At 34.4% G+C, this 23187-nt stretch overlaps 1 protein-coding gene and 1 pseudogene across 1 annotated transcript; one reads left to right on the top strand and one right to left on the bottom strand.

Moving 5' to 3' along the window:
* The first annotated feature begins 13572 nt into the window (after nt 1–13572).
* On the top strand, nt 13573–17601 carry LOC107891898 (electron transfer flavoprotein subunit beta, mitochondrial). Its single transcript, XM_016816826.2, has 5 exons — nt 13573–13800; nt 13887–14171; nt 15517–15597; nt 16258–16352; nt 17236–17601. The coding sequence occupies exons 1-5, from the start codon at nt 13732–13734 to the stop codon at nt 17459–17461; spliced, it is 756 nt and encodes a 251-aa protein (XP_016672315.1). The 5' UTR covers nt 13573–13731; the 3' UTR covers nt 17462–17601.
* Nucleotides 17602–18645: 1044 nt separating this feature from the next.
* On the bottom strand, nt 18646–23107 carry LOC107891899 (1-aminocyclopropane-1-carboxylate oxidase homolog 1-like; annotated as a pseudogene).
* Between the last annotated feature and the right edge of the window lie 80 nt (nt 23108–23187).

Genomic DNA, 23187 nt, shown 5'->3' with positions numbered 1-23187 from the left:
TTGAGACAATTGGATCATATCTCGAGACATGTACTTAGGAAATGCATGAAATACAAATTTTTGTTCTTGAGATCTTGAGACGTGTTCTTGATGTCTTAAGACACCAACCCAAAAATGAAGAATTTAAGCAATGTATGTCATGCAATTAGACTTCCAAAAACACCTAAACACATACAACATGACAACATGCAATCAAATCAATACCAGCACATATGATATGTGAAATCAAGACTAACACATAGAATCTCAAGATAGTTAATACAATAAATTATGATTTCACTAAGAAAGTAAATTATAAGCCAAAACCATTCATTCAACATATAAACTTTGCATCCAAAATCCAATTTAAAGGTAACTAAAAGTCTTCATAATATACCATACCATACCATTTATGCAAAAATATAATAAAACCATACTCAAGATATGAAAATTCACCTAGAGACGTATATATCAAAAACTAGCCAAAAAAATTTACAAAAGACCAAACATAATAGCTCAAACTCGAGCTTGGATGCTACAAACACAAGATCCATTACACATACTCACCCTTGTTACCTACGCATGGTACAAACAAATCGCATGTTGAACATATAAAGCTTAATAATGCTAAATAAAAACCAAATTCATAATATAAAATTAATAAACAATAAAACATATTTGAACAATAAGAAATCTACATTCAAATAACCATTTAAACATCAACTAGATACTTATAACTCTAAATTCCATGTCTTAGTTCAAATTGTTCAGCAATTCGAAGTATGCTTAATATCATAAGAACATCACACATCCTTTTTCCATAATGTCAAAACCTTTTTTTAATCGACTTATTTTTTAAAAATGAAAATGGGAGTCACCACCTATCCTCTTTTATGAGGTGTGATCGGATCACCTCGTAATTTGATAGTTTTAAGCATTTTGATTTACAAAAACAATAACTTTTGGCCTACAAAATTCAAGAAATGGGTTCGGGAGTTGGTTACGCACGAGGAAGGATTGGCACCCTCGTGACGCCCAAAATTAGTATCTAGTTGATTTCTTGATGCCTTAGTGTCGAGAATTGAAAATTTAAAGGAAGTTTAAAACATGATCCCTTTTTGCATAATGATATTTTTAATCAAAGCGTATGTAAAAGAGCCTTTTATCTCAAGGTAACAAAAGGTCACATCCCGTAAGTTAAGATACGACATCTCGAATCCTTGAAAATAAGCTTGCCTTTTAATTTTTTATTTATTAAATCTCACGTATTTTAATTTTAAAAGGATATTTGGTCATTTAGGTGGCCACCGGTCATTGGCGATGGCGCTGTTGTCCATGGTGGCCAGAAAATGTAAAAATTTTCCCTTTTGGCCCTTCAGCTTCCCAAGGCCAAATTGAGGGTTAAAAAGCCTACGGTTCCAAAAAACAAAAACAAAAAAAGGAGAAACCTTTAACCCCCTATGTTAGCCGATTTCGACAACCAGATCTCCGACGATGGGAATACGAATGACTTAGGTAAGTTTTTTTATTTTATTTCATATATGTAAAAAAATAATAGATTTAAAAAGAGTGAAAATAAAAATCATAAAAGAATCACCTTTTTCTTTTGAATCTATATTCGATTACTAATTTTTTGTATTTGATTTCTGTTACAATCCATGGCTTTTATAGCCTAATATTACGCTATTTTTTGCTACTGTTTATGCTGCCATTTTTGTTGTCCTTGTTTCTGTCTTTCTTTGCAGGTTTGGCGCGGTCAACGAAGGTGGAGAGGCAGACCTCTTGCTACTTTGGTGAAACGGCGGCAAAAAGGGTGTCAGGCCTCGAGACGAGGCGCGCTGATGTGGCATGAGGAACGACGCGAGAGATAGATTAGGGTTTCTTAGTTTTTTGAAAAAAATTAGGCCATGGGCTTTAGGGTTTTGGTTTGTTTTAGGCTATTTAGGCCTATAAATTTAGGCCTATCATTTTTGTAACTGGACTGTTTTATTATTTTTATTTAAATTTTGCTTTATTTTTGTAATTTGAGCGCACATAACATATATCCTTCATCAATTTCTAGTTCCTAAGTAACATTTCCATATCAATTTTAATTAAATTATGTATTTATTAATCAAATGTGGAACAAGAATGAGTACAACCTATCTTTTACTCCTCCTCGTAACATCACTTAATATCTCCTAGTCAATGCATACAAAACTTGTATATCAACATATCATAGTAGGGAATTCGCCAACCGTGACTTGGAGTATGTGTATGGTTTTCTTGTTGTAGTGCTCAACTTTTTGGGCAAAATACCAAAAACAATCAATTTTTTTAAATTTACCGAAATGGGCTAGGCATTTTATTATTTGCCGGAATGGGCCATTTTCCTCTAAATCGCGTCCACGTCAGCGCGATGTCGGGGGACTTGTCAGCAAATTACGTCCACGTAAGTGCAGTTTGCTGATGTGGCAGTAAATCGCGTCCACGTCAGCGTAATTTGTGTCTACGTTAGCAAACCGCGCTTACATGGACGCGATTTGTTGCCACATAGAGCACCCCCGGGGACGCGATTTCGCTGTGTTTCCCGTTAGGAGTTTTAGAGTTTTTGGAGAAAAAGTAAACAAATAAGGGATTAGGGTTTAGGGTTTCGTAATTAAATTAATTAAAATTTATTCAAAACTAGATTACGTTTCATGTTTATATGTTTTTAAGATAAAATCAAAGCAGGATGATTTATCAGAAGAATTTTTGAAGTCACGCCCACGTGTACGCGCTTTTGCTACAGTAGGTCCTGGAAAAATAATTTCGAGTTGACGTTTTTGAGCAAATAGTTTAAAAAATGCTTTAAGCAAGATGCTTTATAAGAAGAATTTGTGAAATCGCGCCTTCGTGGACGCGCTTTTGCTACAGTTGGTCCTAGAAGAAATAATTTCGAGTTGACGTTTCTGAGAAAATAGTTTAAAAAAACGCTTCAAGCAGGATGCTTTATGAGAAGAATTTGTGAAATCGGGCCCACGTGGATGCGCTTTTGCTACAGTAGGTCCTGAAAAAATAATTTTGAGTTGATGTTTCTGAGCAAATAGTATAAAATAACACTACAAGCAGGATGATATTTGAGAAGAATTTGTGAAATCACACCCTCGTGGATGCGTTTTTACTACAGTAGGTCCTGGAAAAATAATTTGAACTTGACGTTTCTGAGAAAATAATATAAAATTGCTTCTAGCAGGATGGTTTATGAGAAGAATTTGTGAAATCACGCCCACGTGGACGCGCTTTTTCTACAATAGCATGTTTGGGCTGAGGCTATAAATAAGGCAAAAAATGTTCTCAGAATGCATAAGTCACAGCAGAAACAATTTAGAGAGGCTAAGAAGGTTAGAGTTTCAAATCTGAGTGAACGTATTAGTGCTATTATTTACTACGATGGTGAGGTTTGCCACACCGAGAATGGTGTTGTTTTTTTGTCAGAGAATTCGGTGCGACTAGTTTTTAACCAGAACATAGATTTGACAGAACTTCATAAAAGAATTAGGCATAAAATTTTTGGAACGACACCAATAAAAGTTCTGTCTATTACGTATTGATTATATTCTTCTGTTGATCCGGTGACATATGACTCGTTTGACATAAAATGTGCTCGTAGCTTGGAGGCAATAGTGCAAACTCATCCTGCTAGTAGAGTACCTTATATTGATTTATATGTACAATTTACATCGCCAAATGATGTACTTGCCACCGGTGTTCGAGACGTATACATGACCCCTGGTCGACATTCGGTTTGTGGGTTATAAAACACAGAACAGCCCATGTTTGGTAGCGGTGTTGAATGCACATCCCCTGCAAGACACTTTGTCGGTGGATGGGACATGTACGTCGGTGGCTCGATGTTTGATGCTGGAAATACGTACTGAAGAACAGCATCAAGTTCTAGTGGTTGGCAATCTACCTCCAATTGGGGACGTTATGAAATGCCCAGAAGAAGGGATGATGTACTCCCTATGACGTCAATCGGCGAGGGGACCTCGTACGCAGCAGATGATTGTGGGTTAAAAAATGACTCCGATATGGATCCACCTCGAGAGCCCGGGCCCGATGGTGCAAAAGTTGGCTTATTTTCTAAACCGGAGCCTAGTCCAACAGAACTTGAAGATGCTGAAAGGAGTTCAGATGAAGAAGAAAATCCACGATTCAGAGCATACTCACCTCCAGCCCACATGCATAATGTCGATTTGTCTGCAGATGATGTGTTAAAGTTTCCAGATCTACCACACCGATTGCTTGATCGTACAAGTTCAGGGCTAGATTCCGGTGAATTTGAAGTTGGTAATCAGTTTACCAACAAGGATAGTTTTATTGGTGCTTTGAAACAACATAGCATCAAAAATAGCGTTAACTACCACGTCGTTAAATCCAAATCTCATAAGTTTGAGGCGAAGTGTGCGGTGCAAGACGGCACATGTTCATGGAAAATCTACGCCTCGTTAAGGAAAAGGACAGGGTTGTGGGAGATTAAAAAGTACAAAGGTCCACATACATGTGCTGCAGGTACAATATTGACAGTTTCTGAATATTACTTTTATTATGTAATTTCACATTATTTAATGTACTCTGTTTATAGGCGTTTTACAAGATCATCTCAAGTTGGATTCAGCTATGTTAGCAAGCTTGATACTGCCCACGATAAAAGCAGATCCCAGGACTTTAGTGTCGGTGTTAATTGTCAATATTCGTAACCAAATGGGGTACACGCCCTCTTACCGCAAAGCTTGGATAGCTAAGCAAAAGGCATTGAAGAAGATGCATAGTGGGTGGGACGTCTCATATAATGAAATATGACAGTGATGTCAAGTGCCAGAGAGATACGTCTTAGGTGCCATCATAGACCTTGAAACAGAACATGCTTACTACAACGGTCGATTGCTACGTGGATGCCAAGTTTTCAAAAGCCTATTTTGGACCTTTAAGCAATGCCGAGACGCATTTCCACACTGCAAGCCATTGGTACAAATTGACGGTACCTTTATGTTTGGTAGGTATACTCATCGGCTATTGCTTGCAGTGGCACAGGATGGCGGTGGGAGAATTCTTCCAATTGCATTTGCAATAACACCGGGGGAGTCGTCTGATGACTGGGATTTCTTTCTCTCTAGGTTAAGGAGGCATGTCTGCCCCCAACCTGATATCTGTGTTATTTCAGATCGGGGAACTGGTATACTGCTGCATTTGATCGTTAGGGAAGCTTATGGCAGCGTACATACCATCAATATTGCCTAAGACACGTTGCTTTCAAGTACTACAGGCAATATCCATCTAAGATAGAACAACGACAAGTGACCAACATGGGTATTTAGTCTATATCTGTGTTATTTCGTTTGTCAATTTGAATTAGTTTTATTGGTAGAAGTGGTATATAATATTCGCTATGAACTTATATTGGCAGGGTATGAAATAAATAAAGACCGTTTTCATGAGATGTTGGCAATATTAAATTCAATTAATGGAGAAGGGGCGGACTACCATTGTAACATACGTTTCAAACAGTGGGCACAAGCATACGACGCCAGCCTATGATATGGCCATATGACGTCAAACCTGGCTGAATGCATAAATTATATTATTAAAGAAACGCGTCATCTACCGATAACATCAGTTGTGCGAGAGATATTTTTCGTTTGGCGGCGCTATTTCCAAAGCGAGCAGCAAGTTATGCAGGCCAAATGCAGGGAGGCCATGTATGGAGCAGTAAGGTAGTTCAAGAAATTAACAAGGCCAAGGTGCGGGCAAACACCATGCACACAGTGTGTCACGATCGAGACAACTTATGGTTTCGCGTGACAGAGTTTGATAGACCGCACCAAGGTGTTGTTGGCGGGCAATATCGTGTACACTTGCGAAATAGGACTTGCGACTGTGGGATGTTTGATGCACTTCGTTATCCATGCGCTCATGTTATTGCAGCTTGTCAGAATCTCCGTCTAGATCCGATGAGCTATGTAGACGAAGTGTACAAATTAGAAAACATGTAGAACATCTGGATACACATTTTCCCACCGGTCCCAGATGAACGTAAGTGGCCGTCCGTATCTCTTCCTCCTTTTAAGCTGCTACCGAATAGAGAATTACGTTATAAACCAAAGGGTCGACCTTGCTCAACTAGAATACGTAAAAATATGGATATTCGAGAAACAGTTAGTCAACAGAAGTTGTGCGGATGGTGTAGGAATCTAGGCCATACAAGTCGATCATACCCTAATCGCAATAGTTGAATGTAATTGTAAAAAAAATATATTTTTTCAATTATTAATTGATAATTGTATTAATTGTTAGTAAAATTATCAAATTATTAATTGTTAGTACCAGTCAAAACATTTTTCCAAATCTAACATTATGTGAATGTAAAATTATTAACTGATAATTGTATTAATGGTTAGTAAAATTATCAAATTATATTTAAGTTAAGGGTTAGGGTTTTTAAGTTAAGTGTTAAGGTTTTTTATTTAAGGGTTACGGTTTTAAAGTTAAGGGTTTAAGGTTTTTAATTTAAGGGTTAGGGTTTTAAGTTAAGGGTTTATGGTTTTTAATTTAAGGTTAAGGGTTAGGGTTTTTAAGTTAAGGGTTTAGGGTTTTTAAGTTAAGGGTTAGGGTTTTTAAGTTAAGGGTTTATGGTTTTTAATTTAAGGGTTAGGGTTTTTAAGTTAAGGGTTTAAGGTTTTTAAGTTAAGAGTTAGGGTTGGGGTTTTTAGGCTAAGGGTTTTTAAATTAAGGGTTATGGTTTTTAAGTTAAGGGTTTAGGGTTTTTAAGTTAAGGGTTAGGGTTAGGGTTTTTAGGTTAAATGTTAGGGTTTTTAGGTTAAGGGTTAGGGTTTTTAAGTTAAGGGTTAGGGTTATGGTTTTTAGATAAGGGTTAAGGGTTAGGGTTTTTAAGTTAAGGGTTTAGGGTTTTTAAGTTAAGGGTTAGGGTTTTTAGATTAAGGATTAGGGTTAGGGTTTTTAAGTTAAGGGTTTAAGGTTTGTCAATTAAATTATACATTTACTTATAAATTATAATTTATAAATTTATAAATTTTTAATAAATTAGTTTAGGGTTTTTAAGTAATAACTCCAAAAAATTCATATTTTATTACATCAAATAATATCAAAATATTTGTACAAATAAATTTAAATACAAAAATCAATGTCTGTGCCCGCCGGATTCAGAGCCACATGGCGGCCGTCGACGGTTACGCGCTGGATTCCTCCTTTGTCTAGCTTTCGGCGGCGGTTGTGGTTCCTCCGGTGGGAATTCTGGTTCTTCCAGTAGGACATGTGGTTGTCGGAGTTGGGACGATGAGCCACCTTGATAGAATAGTGAATATGGAAGTGTTTGCATCACCAACGGCAACGGTGTTTGAAACCCATATGGTGGTGGGGATTGGTAACGAGAAGAGCTCCCCTACGGCCCTTCTTACAATCCTTCATGCGTCGTTGGCCTATACATTGGCGGTCCACTCGGCGTAACAGGAAATGGAGTTGAACCGGTCCATTGGCTCCAAACTGCCATAGGACTCAGAAAAGGAAACATATAAGGGTTAGGATACATAAAAGGGCTAGGAAACGCACCTAGGATCATTTGAAAAGGCGATTGCGTGGGTATCATCGGTTGAACTGCTAGGTCGGATGATTGTGTCGGTGCTCTCATTGGGCTTGGTGATTGAATGGCCGCTGATAATGGCCCAGGTGAATGTCTGGGCCTCATTGAGGGGCTAGCATCGTCGTCCTGTTGTCTTGGATTTAAAGGCCCGCGTCTTTCCCTTTGGATACGTAATTGCCGCTGCTTCTCCTTTGGTGACAGTAAATAAGGCTTGCCATGGATCCTAAACCATGGCATGTATTCCGGCACGCACACTAACTCCGGAACGATGATTGGTTCCCCAGTAGGTATATAATCATACCGATCTTCCCACATTTGGATGTACTCGGACCAGAATCTCGGCCAATCCGTATTCAATTGTCAAAGGTCAATTTTGTGGTGATCGTCAAACACTTCAGGTTCCACGGGAATCGGTTGTCTACATTCAAATTGCTGTAACACCCTGTCTGACTGGTGCATCTCCACGGTCGTGTAGTTGATCAACGCGACTTTCGCGTGCCAAGCGTTTGGTTTTTGTAAGAACTCATCCGGAATTACTGCCCGAATTACCGGATCCTTGTATGGTGTCCATTGAAACTATATGAACATGATAGAAATATTAGTTATATACATAATACTAAATACTAAATACCAATCAACTAGCGAATGATGAAAATATCAATTTTATTCAATACTTACATGTGCTTCCAACTGTTGGTTTAATAGAAGCCGTATATCTTCAAGAGAGGTAGGTAATCGAGCATGACTTGCTGGATGGTTCCACCTAATTAAATAAATTTTTAGCTTACTTTTATTTTTAAAAATCTACATAATAATTGTAAAATCTAATATAAAATTTACCTCGTTATGAGTGGGAATGTATATGAGTGGTCCACTCGAGGACGTAGAAATGGAAAGTGAAACCGTGCCTATGACTGCAGTAGTGACAGGCAACCTCCGATTTTTGCTTTCCTCGGTCACGTCGCCTCACACATCTCTCAATATAACATTGCCAAGACGGCAAACCCCCAACTCAATTCACCAGCTGCTCTAAAATCAACGAGTTTCAGCAGCCATCTTAGACGTACGCGGCTCCGTGACGAGTTTGGAATCAGATAACCTCCAATTAACTGAAGAATGTATGCTCGAGCATATCGGATTCTTTCTATTTCGGTTGAATCTTCATCCGGATCCGGGAATGTGTCTCGTAACCAGCCCATCTCGATCTTACCTCCGTCTATTTTCTCTAGAATAGCGCCCAAAAGCTCGTAGCACACCGCAAGCCAATCGCTAGATTGGGCAGACCCAGTGACTGGGTACCCGTCCACCGGCAATCCCAATTGCAGACTGACATCTTCCAAAGTGATAGTGCACTCTCTACATGGAAGATGGAATGTGTGAGTCTCGGGTCTCCACCTCTCGATCAACGCACTGATTAGTTTCGGGTCCACCTTGCATCCCCGGCCTACCATCGCCATGTGCCAAAAACCCGCTTCCCGTAGGTAGTTCTCTACCAACGGTGATGGAGGAGCATGCATATTCCGGATATTGCATTCCAATATCCGATCTACAGACTTTTATAACAAATAATAAATTAATAATTATCTAAAAATGCATAAATAAAAAATTCTTAAATAATATTTAAAAATTAAATTTAACGCTTACCATTTTCATTTGTTCCACCGATATGTGCTGATTATCAAGACAAGTCAATTCTCCGGCCATTGCTGAAATCGTACAAATTTTTACGGTTTAAAAAAATTTTAAAAAATAATTTTTTTAAAAATTATTTAAAAATAGGGATTTAAGAGAAATTTAAGAGAAACTTGAGAGCAAATTGAGATTAAATATGGATTTGAGAGAAATTTGGAAGGAATTTGAGAGCAAATTGAGAGGAAATTTGAGAGAGGATTAGTTTGTGAAAAAATAAAATGGGTGGGGGTATTTATAGTTTTTTTTTGGACCGTTGGGGGGGGCAACAGTAAAAAAAATGACCGTTGCACTGTTCACGCGCGGGGCAAATCTCGTCCACGTCAGCGCGATTTGCTGACATGGACACAAATCGCGCTGACATGGACGCGATTTGCTGCCACATCAGCAAACAGCGCTTACGTGGACGCGATTTAGGGGAAAAGGGTCCGTTCCAGTAAATAATAAAATACCGTGCCCATTTCGATAAATTTAAAAAAAATTAGGCTTTTAATGGTAAATTGCCCAAACTTCTTATTAATGTTAAATGAAGTTTATTATTTTTCTCTAAAAAGAATTTCTTTCAAGATCAATGGATACCGGTTAATTTATTTATTTATTTTACTTTTCTCTTCACCTATTTTTGATTTTTTCAAAATTTTATTTATTTTAATATTTAAATCGGTTGAACCAACGGTTAGACCAGTTGAACTGATTGAATTGAGAATTGATGGTCTTATTAGTTCGGCCATCAATGTGATTCTAAAAACCTTAATCTCAACTTTTGCTAATGAGATTCTAATAAATAATCTTTTTTAAAACAAACAACACATGAGATTTCTTTAATAAATATAACTATAAATTTTCATTTTTCGCATAATTATTTTTTGAGATGCTCTAATTAATCATGTAAACTAATTAAAGCATGTAAATTAGATTTTCGCACCTTAGGTTGACTCCATCAGACCCGAATTCAATTTAAATAATAAAAAATATTTTTGAAATTAAAATTTAATTATAAAAGTATATAAAATATCAATTTTAATATTTTATTAATTTTTAAATAGTAAATGGGTAGTTGAATAGTTGTTTGCTCAACATATTATTTCTAGGGGTGTGTTCAATTGAATTGAGTGAAAAATTTTCGAGTTAATTGAGTTGACGAGTCTTACTTTATCATCCTAACTCGATTTTTTTCGAATCGAGTTGAGATAAATAAAACTTGAGTCGAGTCGAGTCGAATCGAATCAAGTGAATTCGTTTGAGTTAAATTAAAAAATTAAACATGTCAAATTAAAATCTTGTTACAGTATTATTAATTCTATGATAGAGCATATAAATTTAAAAAACAAATTCAAAGCAAAATGGTAAAAATATATATATTTTAGTATGATAAACTTGAATTATTAATTAACTTATTTATGTCCCAAAATTATTATTTTAGAAAATTTTAAAAACTTTAACTTTTTTTATATATTGTTTAGGATTTTTAAAAATATATATATACTTTTTTTAAAAAGATAAATTTTAGAATTTTTATGAATATTTTTAATTTTTGAATGTTATTTTGAATTATTTTGTAATATTTGTTGAGAGAGAGATCAATTTGCTCATTTTCAAAATTGATAGGGACCAAAAGGATATTTACACCAATCTGTTATTTAAACTATCCGAATTGGAAAATTTAACTCGAACTCAAAACTCAAATTACTTGTTCGAGTTGACTTGAATAACTTGAACAACTCAATTTAATTAATTTAAAATTTAAATTTTTTTCATTTTTTCGAATTGAAACGAGTTTTGTTTACATCTGATTATTTCAATTTTATTATTCAACGTTGATTTATTTCTTAAAATTGTATAAATCATTTAAGAATAGAAAATATATTTAGATTTGATGAAATGAGACAATATCTTTAGAGGAAATTTTATAATAGACTATTTTATTAAAAATGTCTATTTTCAACTTTATTTATGAAAATGGGTCACTTAAAATTTTATTTGTCAAAATGGGCCAAAAAATCTAAAATGCGCCTGCGTGAAAATATTTTAAGGGAAATTTAAAAAAAGCACGTTGACGGGGACGCACTTTACCCCATGTCAGCAAAAGTGCGCTGATGTGAGCGCGCTTTTACCCCATGCTCAGACTAAATTTTCAAAAAAAAGTCATTTTTTAAAAAATATATAGACCAATTTTTTGGAAATTTACGAGAATAAGCATTCATAAAGACTTAAAGTGGCAACATCATTTTTTTTGTGCTACCAATTAATGTGGAAATAAAACTAATAAAACATATCTTTATATAGACCTAAAGTCTCATTTCTCTTATTTTCTTAAGTAAAATAGGATGTGAGATATGCGTATATATAAAGCCATTAATAGGTTTGCAACTTGTTCCTAAACAATGTGGGATTTCTTCCTCTTTTAACTAATAACATAAGATTAAAGGCTATACTATATTTTATAATTATTTTTACAAAGCAATTTCTATTTTTTATATTTTGTTAACACTTTCTCATATTATAAAATTATGTTTTGAGATCCTTTAATCTTGCTACATTTTAGAATTGTTAGCATATACAAAAGGACTATTAAAAAAAAGAACAAATTGCACATATGAAACTTGTACATGCAGCAATATTCTATTCAATTTTAAATGTTTGAAGTTAATATCTATACAATTCTAATTTTTAAAATGATTTTCCATTATTTCAATTTAGAAGTTATACTTTTAATTTTTATTTATTTATTTTATTTTATGTTATGAATGTTTGATTAATAAATAAATGATGAGTATTTGGTACTCAAATAGTATATTTTTTTTGTAATTTTAAAAAATTAATATATCTTGTTTTAAATATTTATTTTTTAATATTTTACTATACTCATTAATTTTTTAATCCTAATTTTAATTTAATTTTCATCACCTAATGAATGCTGATAAATTTATTTCAGATGTATTTTGACTAGATAGATAATCTATTTAAACATAGTATATACTTATGTTAAATAATTTTTTTTAGAAATATATAATATACATAAAATATAATAATTATTTTTCATATTTTTATATCTAGATTAAATTACATTAGTAGTCTCTTAACTATGATTTTTTGGTTATCGAATTATAAAACTTACAAAATGATCACTCAACTATTAGTAATTTTTTAAATATTTATTTTTTAAATATTTTACCATACTCATTTTATATTTTATAATTTTTTTACTTATAGAGTTTAAAAAATTTATTTGTAATGTAACAAATGTTAACTTTTTGTACAAAATTTTAAACTCTATAAGTAAAAAAATAGAAAATATAGTGTAGCCTTTAATTTTATGTTGTTAGTTAAAAGAGAAAGGAATCCCACATTGTCTAGGAACAAGCTACAAACCTATTCATAAATCTATATATACACATATCTCACATCCCACATTACTTAAAAAAACAAGGAAAATGATACTTTGGGCCCCTAAAATGATCTATTTTGTTAGTTTTATCTTTACATTAATTGGTGCCACAAAAAAAATTGTACTGCCACTTTAGGTCTTTATAAAGGCTTATTCTTGTAAATTTTCAAAAAGTTAGTCTAAGCACTCTAAAATTTCCTCTTAAAATGCTTCCATGTAGGCACATTTTGGGTTTTTTTAGCCTATTTCGGTAAATAAAGTTTTAAGTGAACTATTTTCGTAAATAAAATTGAAAATAAACTTTTTTTTAATAAAATGGTCTTTATAATACATTGAAGGGCATATTGAGCAAGCTTGTTTATATTTTGATTAGATTGCCTATTTGAGGTGGTTGAATATCCATCTTATTTGAAGTGATTGGTGAACTTTAAGTGAGTCTAAAAAATATAACATTTTTGGCTCATACATTGATATATCATACTAAATACTAATTGTGTATCATTATTTTGCAAAGTTAAAGGAATGGTATGTAACTACTAGATCATATATTGTAGCTATATTGCTATTATAAGAAAAATCATATAAATTGTCGAATTTTAAACATATAAATATATTATAGAACACTAAATGCATTACATTATTAATATTAAAAATTATATCACATGTGCGCGTGTAAATAACAAATATAGGATATAAATATGTATTTAGAAATAACACATCATAAATAATAAAATATATGACTTGAAGCTAATTGATAATAATAACACATTAAATATATACTATATTAAAATTTTAAAAAATAGATTAAAATTATGTATTATTTTTTAAACGAATATCTATATTATTTATCTCAATGATTTTTTGTTATTTAAAAAATTTAATTTAATTTTCCTTTTTTGTCTTTCGTCTCTTCTTTGCCTTTTATCATTGTATATTCAAATATAGACAGGTGTGCCAAAACAATTTATATAGTTCTCTACGTCTCAACTTCCATTACCAAAGCTCCAATTTCAAAGACCAAAACGGCTGTAAGACGTAAGACAAAGAACTGCCAACCATGAAGATAATGGTAGCCGTAAAGAGGGTCGTGGATTATGCCGTTAAGATCAGAATCAAACCCGATAAGGTAAATAACAATGGAGACCCATGGTTTTAAACCTTAAATCAATTTATGACAATTTCCACAAAAATGTTTTTTTTTTCTTTGGGTAGAGTGGGGTTGAAACCCAGAATGTGAATATGTCGATGAATCCGTTTTGCGAGATAGCTTTAGAAGAGGCTTTGAAAATTAAGGAATCTGGGTTGGCTAAGGAGGTCGTTGCGGTCACCATGGGACCTTCGAACTGCGTCGATACGCTTCGAACGGGTCTGGCTATGGGTGCCGATAGAGGGATCCATGTCGAAGCTGCTCGTGATTTGGTTCCTCTCAGTGTTGCTAAGGTTTTGAAGAAGCTTGTTGAGGTTGAGAATCCTGGGTTGCTCATTCTTGGAAAGCAGGTTTGGTTCAGTGTTGCTCATTCATTTTTATTTAAGGATGTTCTTGCTTAAAGATTCTGAAATGTTTGGTTCTGTGAGTAACTTAAATGTCGTGGTTACTCGGGATTGTTTTAAATTTGGGTGAAAGATCGTTTTTCCCCTTAGTTGTCTTTCTTTTTAAGGATGTTTTTTGCTTAAAGATCTGACATGTTGGTTACATGGGATATAGGTAAATTATCTTGCACGAGTATGCTTCTTAAAATTTTTCAAAGTATTTTCATGGACATCTTGGAAAATATGTCCTACTAACATCTGATATGGGTACTTCAAGAAAAATAAAGAATCAGAGCAACATAATCTGAAGGTGTTGGTTACATTGGATTGTTTATAATTGTGGGAAGTTTTGATCTTCCAAGTGTTTGCTGAAATGGTTTATATAACAGTGTAGTTGTCCATTATATTAGATGGAGCTGAAAGTGATGATTGATTATGTAAATGCTGATTTTTTTTTAATCTTTAATGAAAGAGATTTTGAATGTTATTGCAGATTTAAAGGATATAGGACTATGTCACTCAGATTCTTGGGTGCACGTATTGGAAACTAGTATATGTCCAACACTAATATGTTTAATTTTTCTAAGTTTGTTTATGTATTTGGGAAGTCTTCTGTGGATTATCTTCATACCTACGTCCCAAAAATGTGTTAGACACAGGTACTTGAAGAAAAAATGAAGAGTTGGAGTATTTATATGGTTTTTTTTCCTGTTTCAAATGATGAGTTCGGATAACCAGTGCAGGCGCTAGTTAAGGATTAGGATTTTATTCCCATTATTTTTCCTGGGTTCACAAAAAGTAATTCATTAAATTACACTTTCTATAATCATTGCCTTAACGGTTAACATTTCCCTCTTGATAATTACCGAGAACATGGAGTAAACTGAATAAGAATGGTGTTTCCTGTTTTAATGTATTGCTCTTTTGCCTTCTGATAAGTCTGGTCATGATCTCAGTTAATTTATTCAAAACGTTCTCATCTTATCGGAGTTTTCTCCGGAAAAGATTACCCAGTTCCGTCTTATGATCATCACATTTAGCTATTTTACATTTTCAAAGTTTTCTTACTTGAAAAGAGGCATTTAAGTGTCTATTTCATTGACAAGAGAGTTTCGTGATGAAGTTTTTCTCTACATTTCAGCCTTAAACGAGTATGCCATAGTTAAATTTACCAGATCTTTGACATGTTAATCTTTCATTGTATATTTATTGTTTTTAATCAGAACTGGCTTCCTTTTTCTTCTTTTACTACCTCTTTTGTTGGAGGAAGTTATATAGAAAATGACTTTCTTATTATCCTGATTCTATGTAGGCAATCGATGACGACTGTAATCAAACAGGGCAAATGATAGCTGCGCTACTCGGGTGGCCTCAAGGAACATTTGCTTCAAAGGTCAGTTCAACAGTCATCTTATTTGGGAACTACCCTTCTATTGCTATTTACTACTTTGCATTTTATCTGTTCTTTTGGTTCATAACATATGTCTTCATAGTTCATATAAAGCTTTAGCAGAACTAGTATTGCTTTTTCTTGGATGTAAAATCACATTCGGTTAATTAGAAACTAAAACCCTTGCCTTTCTTTCCTTTTTTTTCTTGAAGCTCATGTGTATGACATGTGTATGAGGATATGATCCTCCAATGACCTTTCAAATACGTGGAAAAAAGTGAACGTACACTTGTCAGACACATTCATATGCAACACTTGCACCTGAGTCTAAGTAAAATGAGCTAGTACTGACCAAAGGTCATAAGAAGAAAATTTGAGATTGGTTGTTAGGGGTATTAGAATGTCTGTGGGTTTTGTTCTTTTCTTTACTATTTCTGTATTTATGTTATTTGGACTCGGATGTGAGTGTTAGACACAGGTATGCTCAATTTATTTAAAGATTTCCATCTATTCAGAGGGTCCTTGGAGGATGTCCAAATATGTGACAAACAGGGGTTATTCAAATTTTTGTTTTTAAATGAAGAGTTAGGGAAAAATAAGTATCTAACATCTATGGTAGCATGTCAAATGTTTTTGTGGTCTTGACTGCTGTGTTTTTAGTAGGTTGTGTTGGACAAGGAGAAACAGGTGGCAACTGTAGATAGAGAGGTGGATGGTGGTCTTGAAACACTCTGTTTAGACTTACCTGCTGTGATAACGTAAGTACCTAATCCGGTCAACTTTTCATGTTTATTATAAGTTATCACTAATCCGAAGTTTGTTACTTGTGTCTGGCACGTTAAAGCTACTCTGGTGACAAATCATACCAAAATTTGTTAGTTAGTGAGAGTAAGCATGTTAATTGTTAACTGTTATACTATTGGAATAGGTGTTGGATATGGGTATATGTCTAACACATGGATTCGTGACTGACTTATCTGTTGAGGGTCTGTGCTAAGTTTGTAAGTCTGATCTTGAACGTTCGTGGTTCAGTTGTGGTAAACTTACGATCTTTTACACCATGCATCTATGTTCTTGGGACTCTTCATTTTGTTTGAAGTACACGTGTTCTACACCCGTGTCCAATATGTATTTGGACATGGGTAATGAGGATATGACCCTCCAAAGATCCTTCAAATACATGAAAAATATAAAAATAATAAATTTGAATGTGCCTGTGTTGAATACATGCTCATATCTAATGTTGGCACCTGAGTTCAAGTAACAAAGTTGTGCACAATGCACCAGCTTAATAAGACAATAATGGGAACCTTTTAATTGCTCTGTCTATAATATATACTTCCATTGGTACCGTATGTGTACCTATGTTATCTGGACTCGAGGCAAGTCTCAAGTATGGGTATGTTTTAGACTCGGGTATGTTAATAATTTTTTTCTAAGTTTTCCCTTATCATTAGAGGATCCTACCTCCGTAGGCCCATACTCATGTCTGAATGTATCATGCAAAGGTGTCAGGCACGGATATTTTATGAAAAAATGAAGAGTCCGGTTCAACATAAAGAATTGCTTTGGATAATTTAATACAGTTTTTATAATAAGCAGTCTTCTGGATTCTCATTTCAAGTTTTCTGCGATATGCAGAACTGATTTAAGACTGAACCAGCCAAGGTATGCAACGCTTCCCAACATAATGAAGGCGAAATCAAAGCCGATAAAGAGGTATACTCCGGAAGAGTTGAATGTCGAAATCAAATCTGGTTTAGAGGTTGTTCAAGTCACTGAACCGCCCAAGAGAAAAGCCGGAGTGATACTCTCGTCTGTCGATGAGCTGATTGACAAGCTTAAGAATGAAGCTCATGTAATTTGAACATTTCCTCACTTCTGTGGTAACTGGTCTAAGCTGATTCACAACTTGTCCAAATAATGATCTTCAAACTCAAACACAAGAGTTTACAGAAATTTAAGTCTAAACTTCCTGCTCAATAAAGCTAATATTTTTTTATGAAATTGTTCAGCAAAAAGACCGAGCAGACCGAAAACCGAGTTGAACCTTAATGTTCAGTTCAAATACTTAGGTTTAGTTTGGATGGGTGGTGTGTTTAGCTCCGGTGAGGTTAAAAACAGCGGTGGCGGTGAGATTAGTTACTGTAGCAGTGAGATTGGGTACTGTAGCAGTGAGATTAGAAACAGCGGTGGAGTGTGTGTTTGGATTCAAACGCAGCTGTAGCGGTGAGATGAAAATAGAAAATGACTTTTAAGGACATTAGATTAAAAATGATATATAATAGAAATTTTAAAATTATTTAATAATTATAAAATTAATAAATGATTAAAAACTATTACAATTATATTTATTTTCAATAATAAATAATTAATTTACAATTACATAAATATGCTACTGCTGGTTTTTACTAATTCCTAGCACATAAGTTACTGAACAGCTCAGTTTAACAAGAAGGTTTAACAGTGTTACTCAATTGAACTAATTTCGTTATCTATGTTTGTATGAAATTTTGCCTACATACTAAATCCTTTAAAATGTTTTACTAATACAATATTATAAGACATTGGGGGAGATAAAAATTAACTTAAACCTTAAGTTTGATTTAGTTTAACATTGGAGTTATAATATAAGATTAAAGACTCAAAATATGACTTTATAACATTAGCATTGTTAAATCCCTGTTTAGCTTACAATCAATCAAAACATTATTTCAACAGAAATTGGATAAAATATTTTTAAAAATGTAACATTCATATTTTCAAAATATTTTTATACTTTTCATTTCATTCTTACTATTTATATAATAAATCAAATTTAAATATATAATTTCTGCTTCATTTATATTGAAACCCAAGGCATACAATTCAAATCTAGATCCATGTTTCCAACATCACACTAGTGTATTTGTCCAATAGATTGGAATATTCATCAGAAGAGAAAATGCAAAATGATTCACATTTGAGCTAAAGATGAAGCAATGCAATGATGAATGAAAAATGATTCATTTCTTAATTTCAGAAGAAATCCAATAGAAACCACATGTTCAATTCTTCATCAACATATCTGATTCATTTCTTATTGTTCATGGTTCAAAAACCATCAAAAGCTTGAACGAGTCAAGTATAAGATACATGACTAAAGCCTAGATAGAATTACAAACAAAATGTAGCTGACATACCAGCTATAACATCAAACATAAATCAACAACTACTCCTACTAACTTTAAGTATAAATTACATTGCAACTAAATCAAGTTACAAATGAACAAAATAAACAAAATGCTGCTGCTTATCTGGTTCAGCTTGGATGCTGGTCTGCACGCTGGTTTGCTGCTGGTTTCCTATTGCATTGCAGGCCAAAGTTCAACAACATCCTGTGCACCATCCTTTGCAACAAAAGAAAACCATTCAAAACAAAGACTTATTGATTGAATCCAAGAAAAATGGACAAGCTCCAGCCTTAGGATCATTTTTATAGATAAAAAGTTATTAAGCATCTAACCTAAAACCAATAGGCAATAGGTTGAGAGGCCCAACCTGAATATAAAACCGAAACAAACCCAATATTTAATAACTTTGGGATAGCACTACTTAAGGCCCCTTCAAGTGTAGATCAAAGGGCATAGACATGGACAACCTCAAGAGGGTTCCTTGTACTACATTTTTTGGTTAATGGGTACCACCAGAGATGCAATAGACAGCAGTAGGTATCTCAATTTTTAGATAGAACTTTATCTCAGCACAAACAAGTCTAAACCGATGTGCATATATGCACACATGACACATGCCATACAAACACCATTGCATTAACCATATGACATAAAGTGGTATGTAGTTATATGAGATTCAATTATTTCTAACAATTTGAAGTGACTACCATTACCTAAATATAGTAAATACTAACCAGTTGGGCCTTGATTTCTTCTTGTAAGCTCTCCATGTCAGATTTTAGCCGGTTGACAATGCTTCTCTGGGGAGAAAAGTAAATGTAAGATAATTAAGAGATTTTAAGAAGGATTGAGAATACAAATTAGGATAATGAAATGACAGAAAGTGCTGCAATGGAGAAGCACGATGAACTGATAAAAAAAACATATCATGACCATGACAGCCGGTAATGCTGCTAATCTAATATTTGGAAACAAACCTGTTGGTTATAACTATCAGTCAAAGATGAATTTTCAGCAGCCAAAGATTCTGCTAATGTACGTGAGGCCTCAAGAGCTCGTTGCAGTGAAAACTTTTCCTGAGTCAAGTCTTCAATATGCTGCAGAATAAGGATGAATAGATTAGAAAAGCCAAGACAATGAACAGAGAAAACATTAATAAACAAAACCGTTAACAAATTTGTAACAAGCTCCCTAACAATTTGAACATCACCAGACAAAGAACACAAGAGAATAAAATGCAGATCAGCATACAGACAGCATAGCATTTTAAAATACAGCATAAAACTGAATTCATCCTGCGCACCATCCTTTGCAACAAAAGAAAACCATTCAAAACAAAGACTTTATTGATCAGACTATTGAAGAGTCATAAAAGAAGTCACAGGAGTCTAACAATAAAAATTCCCACTGCAAGCATCTTTAGAAGCAAAAGTTTGCAACATTGATCATAAGAACAACTCCGATTCTACAGAATAGCAAATAAACTCACCGATTCTACAGAATAGCAAGGAACCATAAGAACAATATATCACGTTTGCAGTGATTCTTTGATTCTGGATATTAACTGATCCAAAATCCGACAACGTAGGTTATACATACTAAAACGAGCTATTTTTTAATGGTTTTCACGAGTCACGACTTCCACCATATGCCAAGAAAATAAGCAAATGGCATTGAACCAATCTGGTAGATACCACAAAAGTTCACTGGTTTTGCAAAAGTTTTAACAACCTCTCCCAAAGCCCAGTGAAAATAAAAGGAAAAATGTAAAACTTAAAATATTTTTGGGAGACGAGAATGCTAGATCAAAAATCCACAGGACGGATATACTCCAATGACCATCATTATAGAGCCATAAAGCTATGTAAAAACTCTCTGAGAAAGAAAAGTGAAAACAGATTCCATCAAGGTTTACACCTGAGCATAACAAATGTAAGTCCCTTAAATAAGAGAAAAAGAAAAAAGAGGGATCAAATAACAATGTCCTCTGTACACCCCCCATGTTATCACTAAAATAATATGGATGATGGACTCATAATACATGCATATATGATGCAGAACAGGGGAAACTCAAGATTAGAAAATAATCAACAAAAAAAAAACTGAAACACGATATTGAAGCATAATTACAAAGGCCTTACAGAATGTTAACCAAGCAATAAATAATGGAAATGAAGCAAGACAGTTTTATTATTGAACTTCCGATCAAGAACTTTTGCTCCTGTCAATCCAAGAACACAGAATTTAAAAAAAAAATGCAAAACCAAATAAGGAAAAAAATGAAAATTTCAATTAGAAAAAAAGAGAAACACAGAAAATCCAAGAACACTGATTTACAACCCAAGGGGAAGGGGAAAGGGGAGAAGAAGGGTAACCAAACATCAGAAAAGCCTGAAGAATAATGCAACGGAAGAATATATGGGTAAAAGAGGAAAAAAAAAGCAATTGAAGTTACCCAATTTTCACTGGAACAAAAGGCTCCAGTCTGAAATTAAGCCTCCGGTGAGGTGAAATGCATTCTCAACGCACTGAAGAATGCTTTCCAAACAGCCTTGCGTTTACTAACGTTTCAGTTGCAATTTTTTTTAGCCTAAAACAGCCAACGCACTGAAATGCAGTTGCATCCAAAGGGAGCCTTAAGCATATTTGGTTGTGCCGTAGAATTCGGTTTGAATCGGTGTCAAGAACATTTGAAAAAAAAATCAATGCCCAAAATTTCATGATGACCATCTAATTCTTGATTTATGAGTTATATCAGTTCAGTATAGAAGAATTTGAATAGTTTAAATAATCAAATATTTTAATACTTGATTTGGCTGATCACTTTGTAAGTTAAAAGAAAAAGGACAAATTGATTAAAATTTAAAAGTTGATAACTAAAAAGATCCAATTAGAAGTTATATAAATACATGGTAACTGCTGTTATTTGCATCATTTCTCTCAAAGGCTTTATATATTCAGTGCCACAAAACCCTTGTGCAAAGCGGTTTAGATCCTTAGGAAGCTGAAGAGTGATGGAGAGCTAAGGTTGCAACTTGAAGTGTGCAAGTGCAGATTTCTCATCAAGTCCTTTGGAATCATAGTAACTAATGAAGTCTTCAACTGTGGTCTCACGGTACAATGGAGGGTTTTCTTTCGACAATAATTCCTTAATAGGTCCATAGATCCTGGTTGAAGGGTACAAATGTGGAGTGAAAAAGCATGCCACTGACACTCTGGGGCCTTTCTCATTTGCCAATACCTGATATTCCACACTTATCAGTTTGTCATTTGATATAAGCTGCAACAACATACGATCAAACAGTATTTGGAGGATCACAAATGCATTACATCTATGTTACTAGGAGTAGAGTATGAATATTCAATAAATGTATGTATTCCGCACAGGTATATTCAATCTTTGAAGCAACATAACATACCTGTAAGAGAGATCCAATGTTAACAACCAAAGCCCCAGGCAGAAAAGGAACATCAAACCACTGATTTTGATGAAAAACTTGGAGTCCACCAATATGATCTTGAAGTAAGATGGTGAGGAAATCAGGATCAGAGTGCTTTGTAGTTCCCAGAGTCAGCTCAGGTTCAGGACATGCCGGGTAATAATGACTCAAAAGACAATGCCCTTTCGAACAATCCAACCCTATAAGGTGGTCTGGAGTTAGCCCAATTGCCTTAGATAGTAACTTAAATAAAGTTGTTCCTAGTTAATGAATCTGTTTCGAGTACTCCATTGTTATATCTCTGCAAAATATGAAAAATATTAACAACATTCGATGGGTTAGGCATAAATATTAGGGAGTTGAGTACCTGCAAGCAAGAGGCAGTTGTTGAGGATGAAGAGGTTCAGGTCCCATAACACAAAACAAAGTGTCCCTCCAATTTGCAAATCTCGACTCATATAAATCAAAGTTACTTCCATATATAACCTTTTTCGTTTTCTCCCTAGTATAATACGATTTCTTTACTTCGGTTGGAAGCTCGTGAAACCCACGCGCCGCCGCCAACATCTCTTCCAACACACTTCGGGGCACCCCATGATTGACCACCTGGAAGAACCCAACCTCCCCACCCGCCTTCCGGATTCCTTCCACCACCTCATCGGACCGGGTTTTAATGTTTTCAAGGTCAATCACTGGAATCGTGAACTGGGTTGGGATTGGCTTGACGGAATCATGGTCCTCCACCTTCGGCCGGCGGAAAATCCGGGGAATTTTGGTTATTCCGGCGTCGACGAGACCTTTGACGCCTGATTTAGAGTCGTCAAAGGCTTTGAGCTCTTGGAATCTGTCATAAGTAGTTGGAGTTTGGGTGCCGGAATCTCTTGTAAAGCTAGCAGCCATAATTTATCTGTTTGGAGTTGCTTTGTATTAAGACATGACAGGGATTTTAAAATGACTAAAATAACAAACTTTAACTATTC

The sequence above is a fragment of the Gossypium hirsutum genome, chromosome D09 (genome assembly GCF_007990345.1).
Source record: "Gossypium hirsutum isolate 1008001.06 chromosome D09, Gossypium_hirsutum_v2.1, whole genome shotgun sequence".
NCBI classification, from domain to species: Eukaryota; Viridiplantae; Streptophyta; class Magnoliopsida; order Malvales; family Malvaceae; genus Gossypium; species Gossypium hirsutum.
This window is presented reverse-complemented; position numbering and strand designations above follow the sequence as displayed.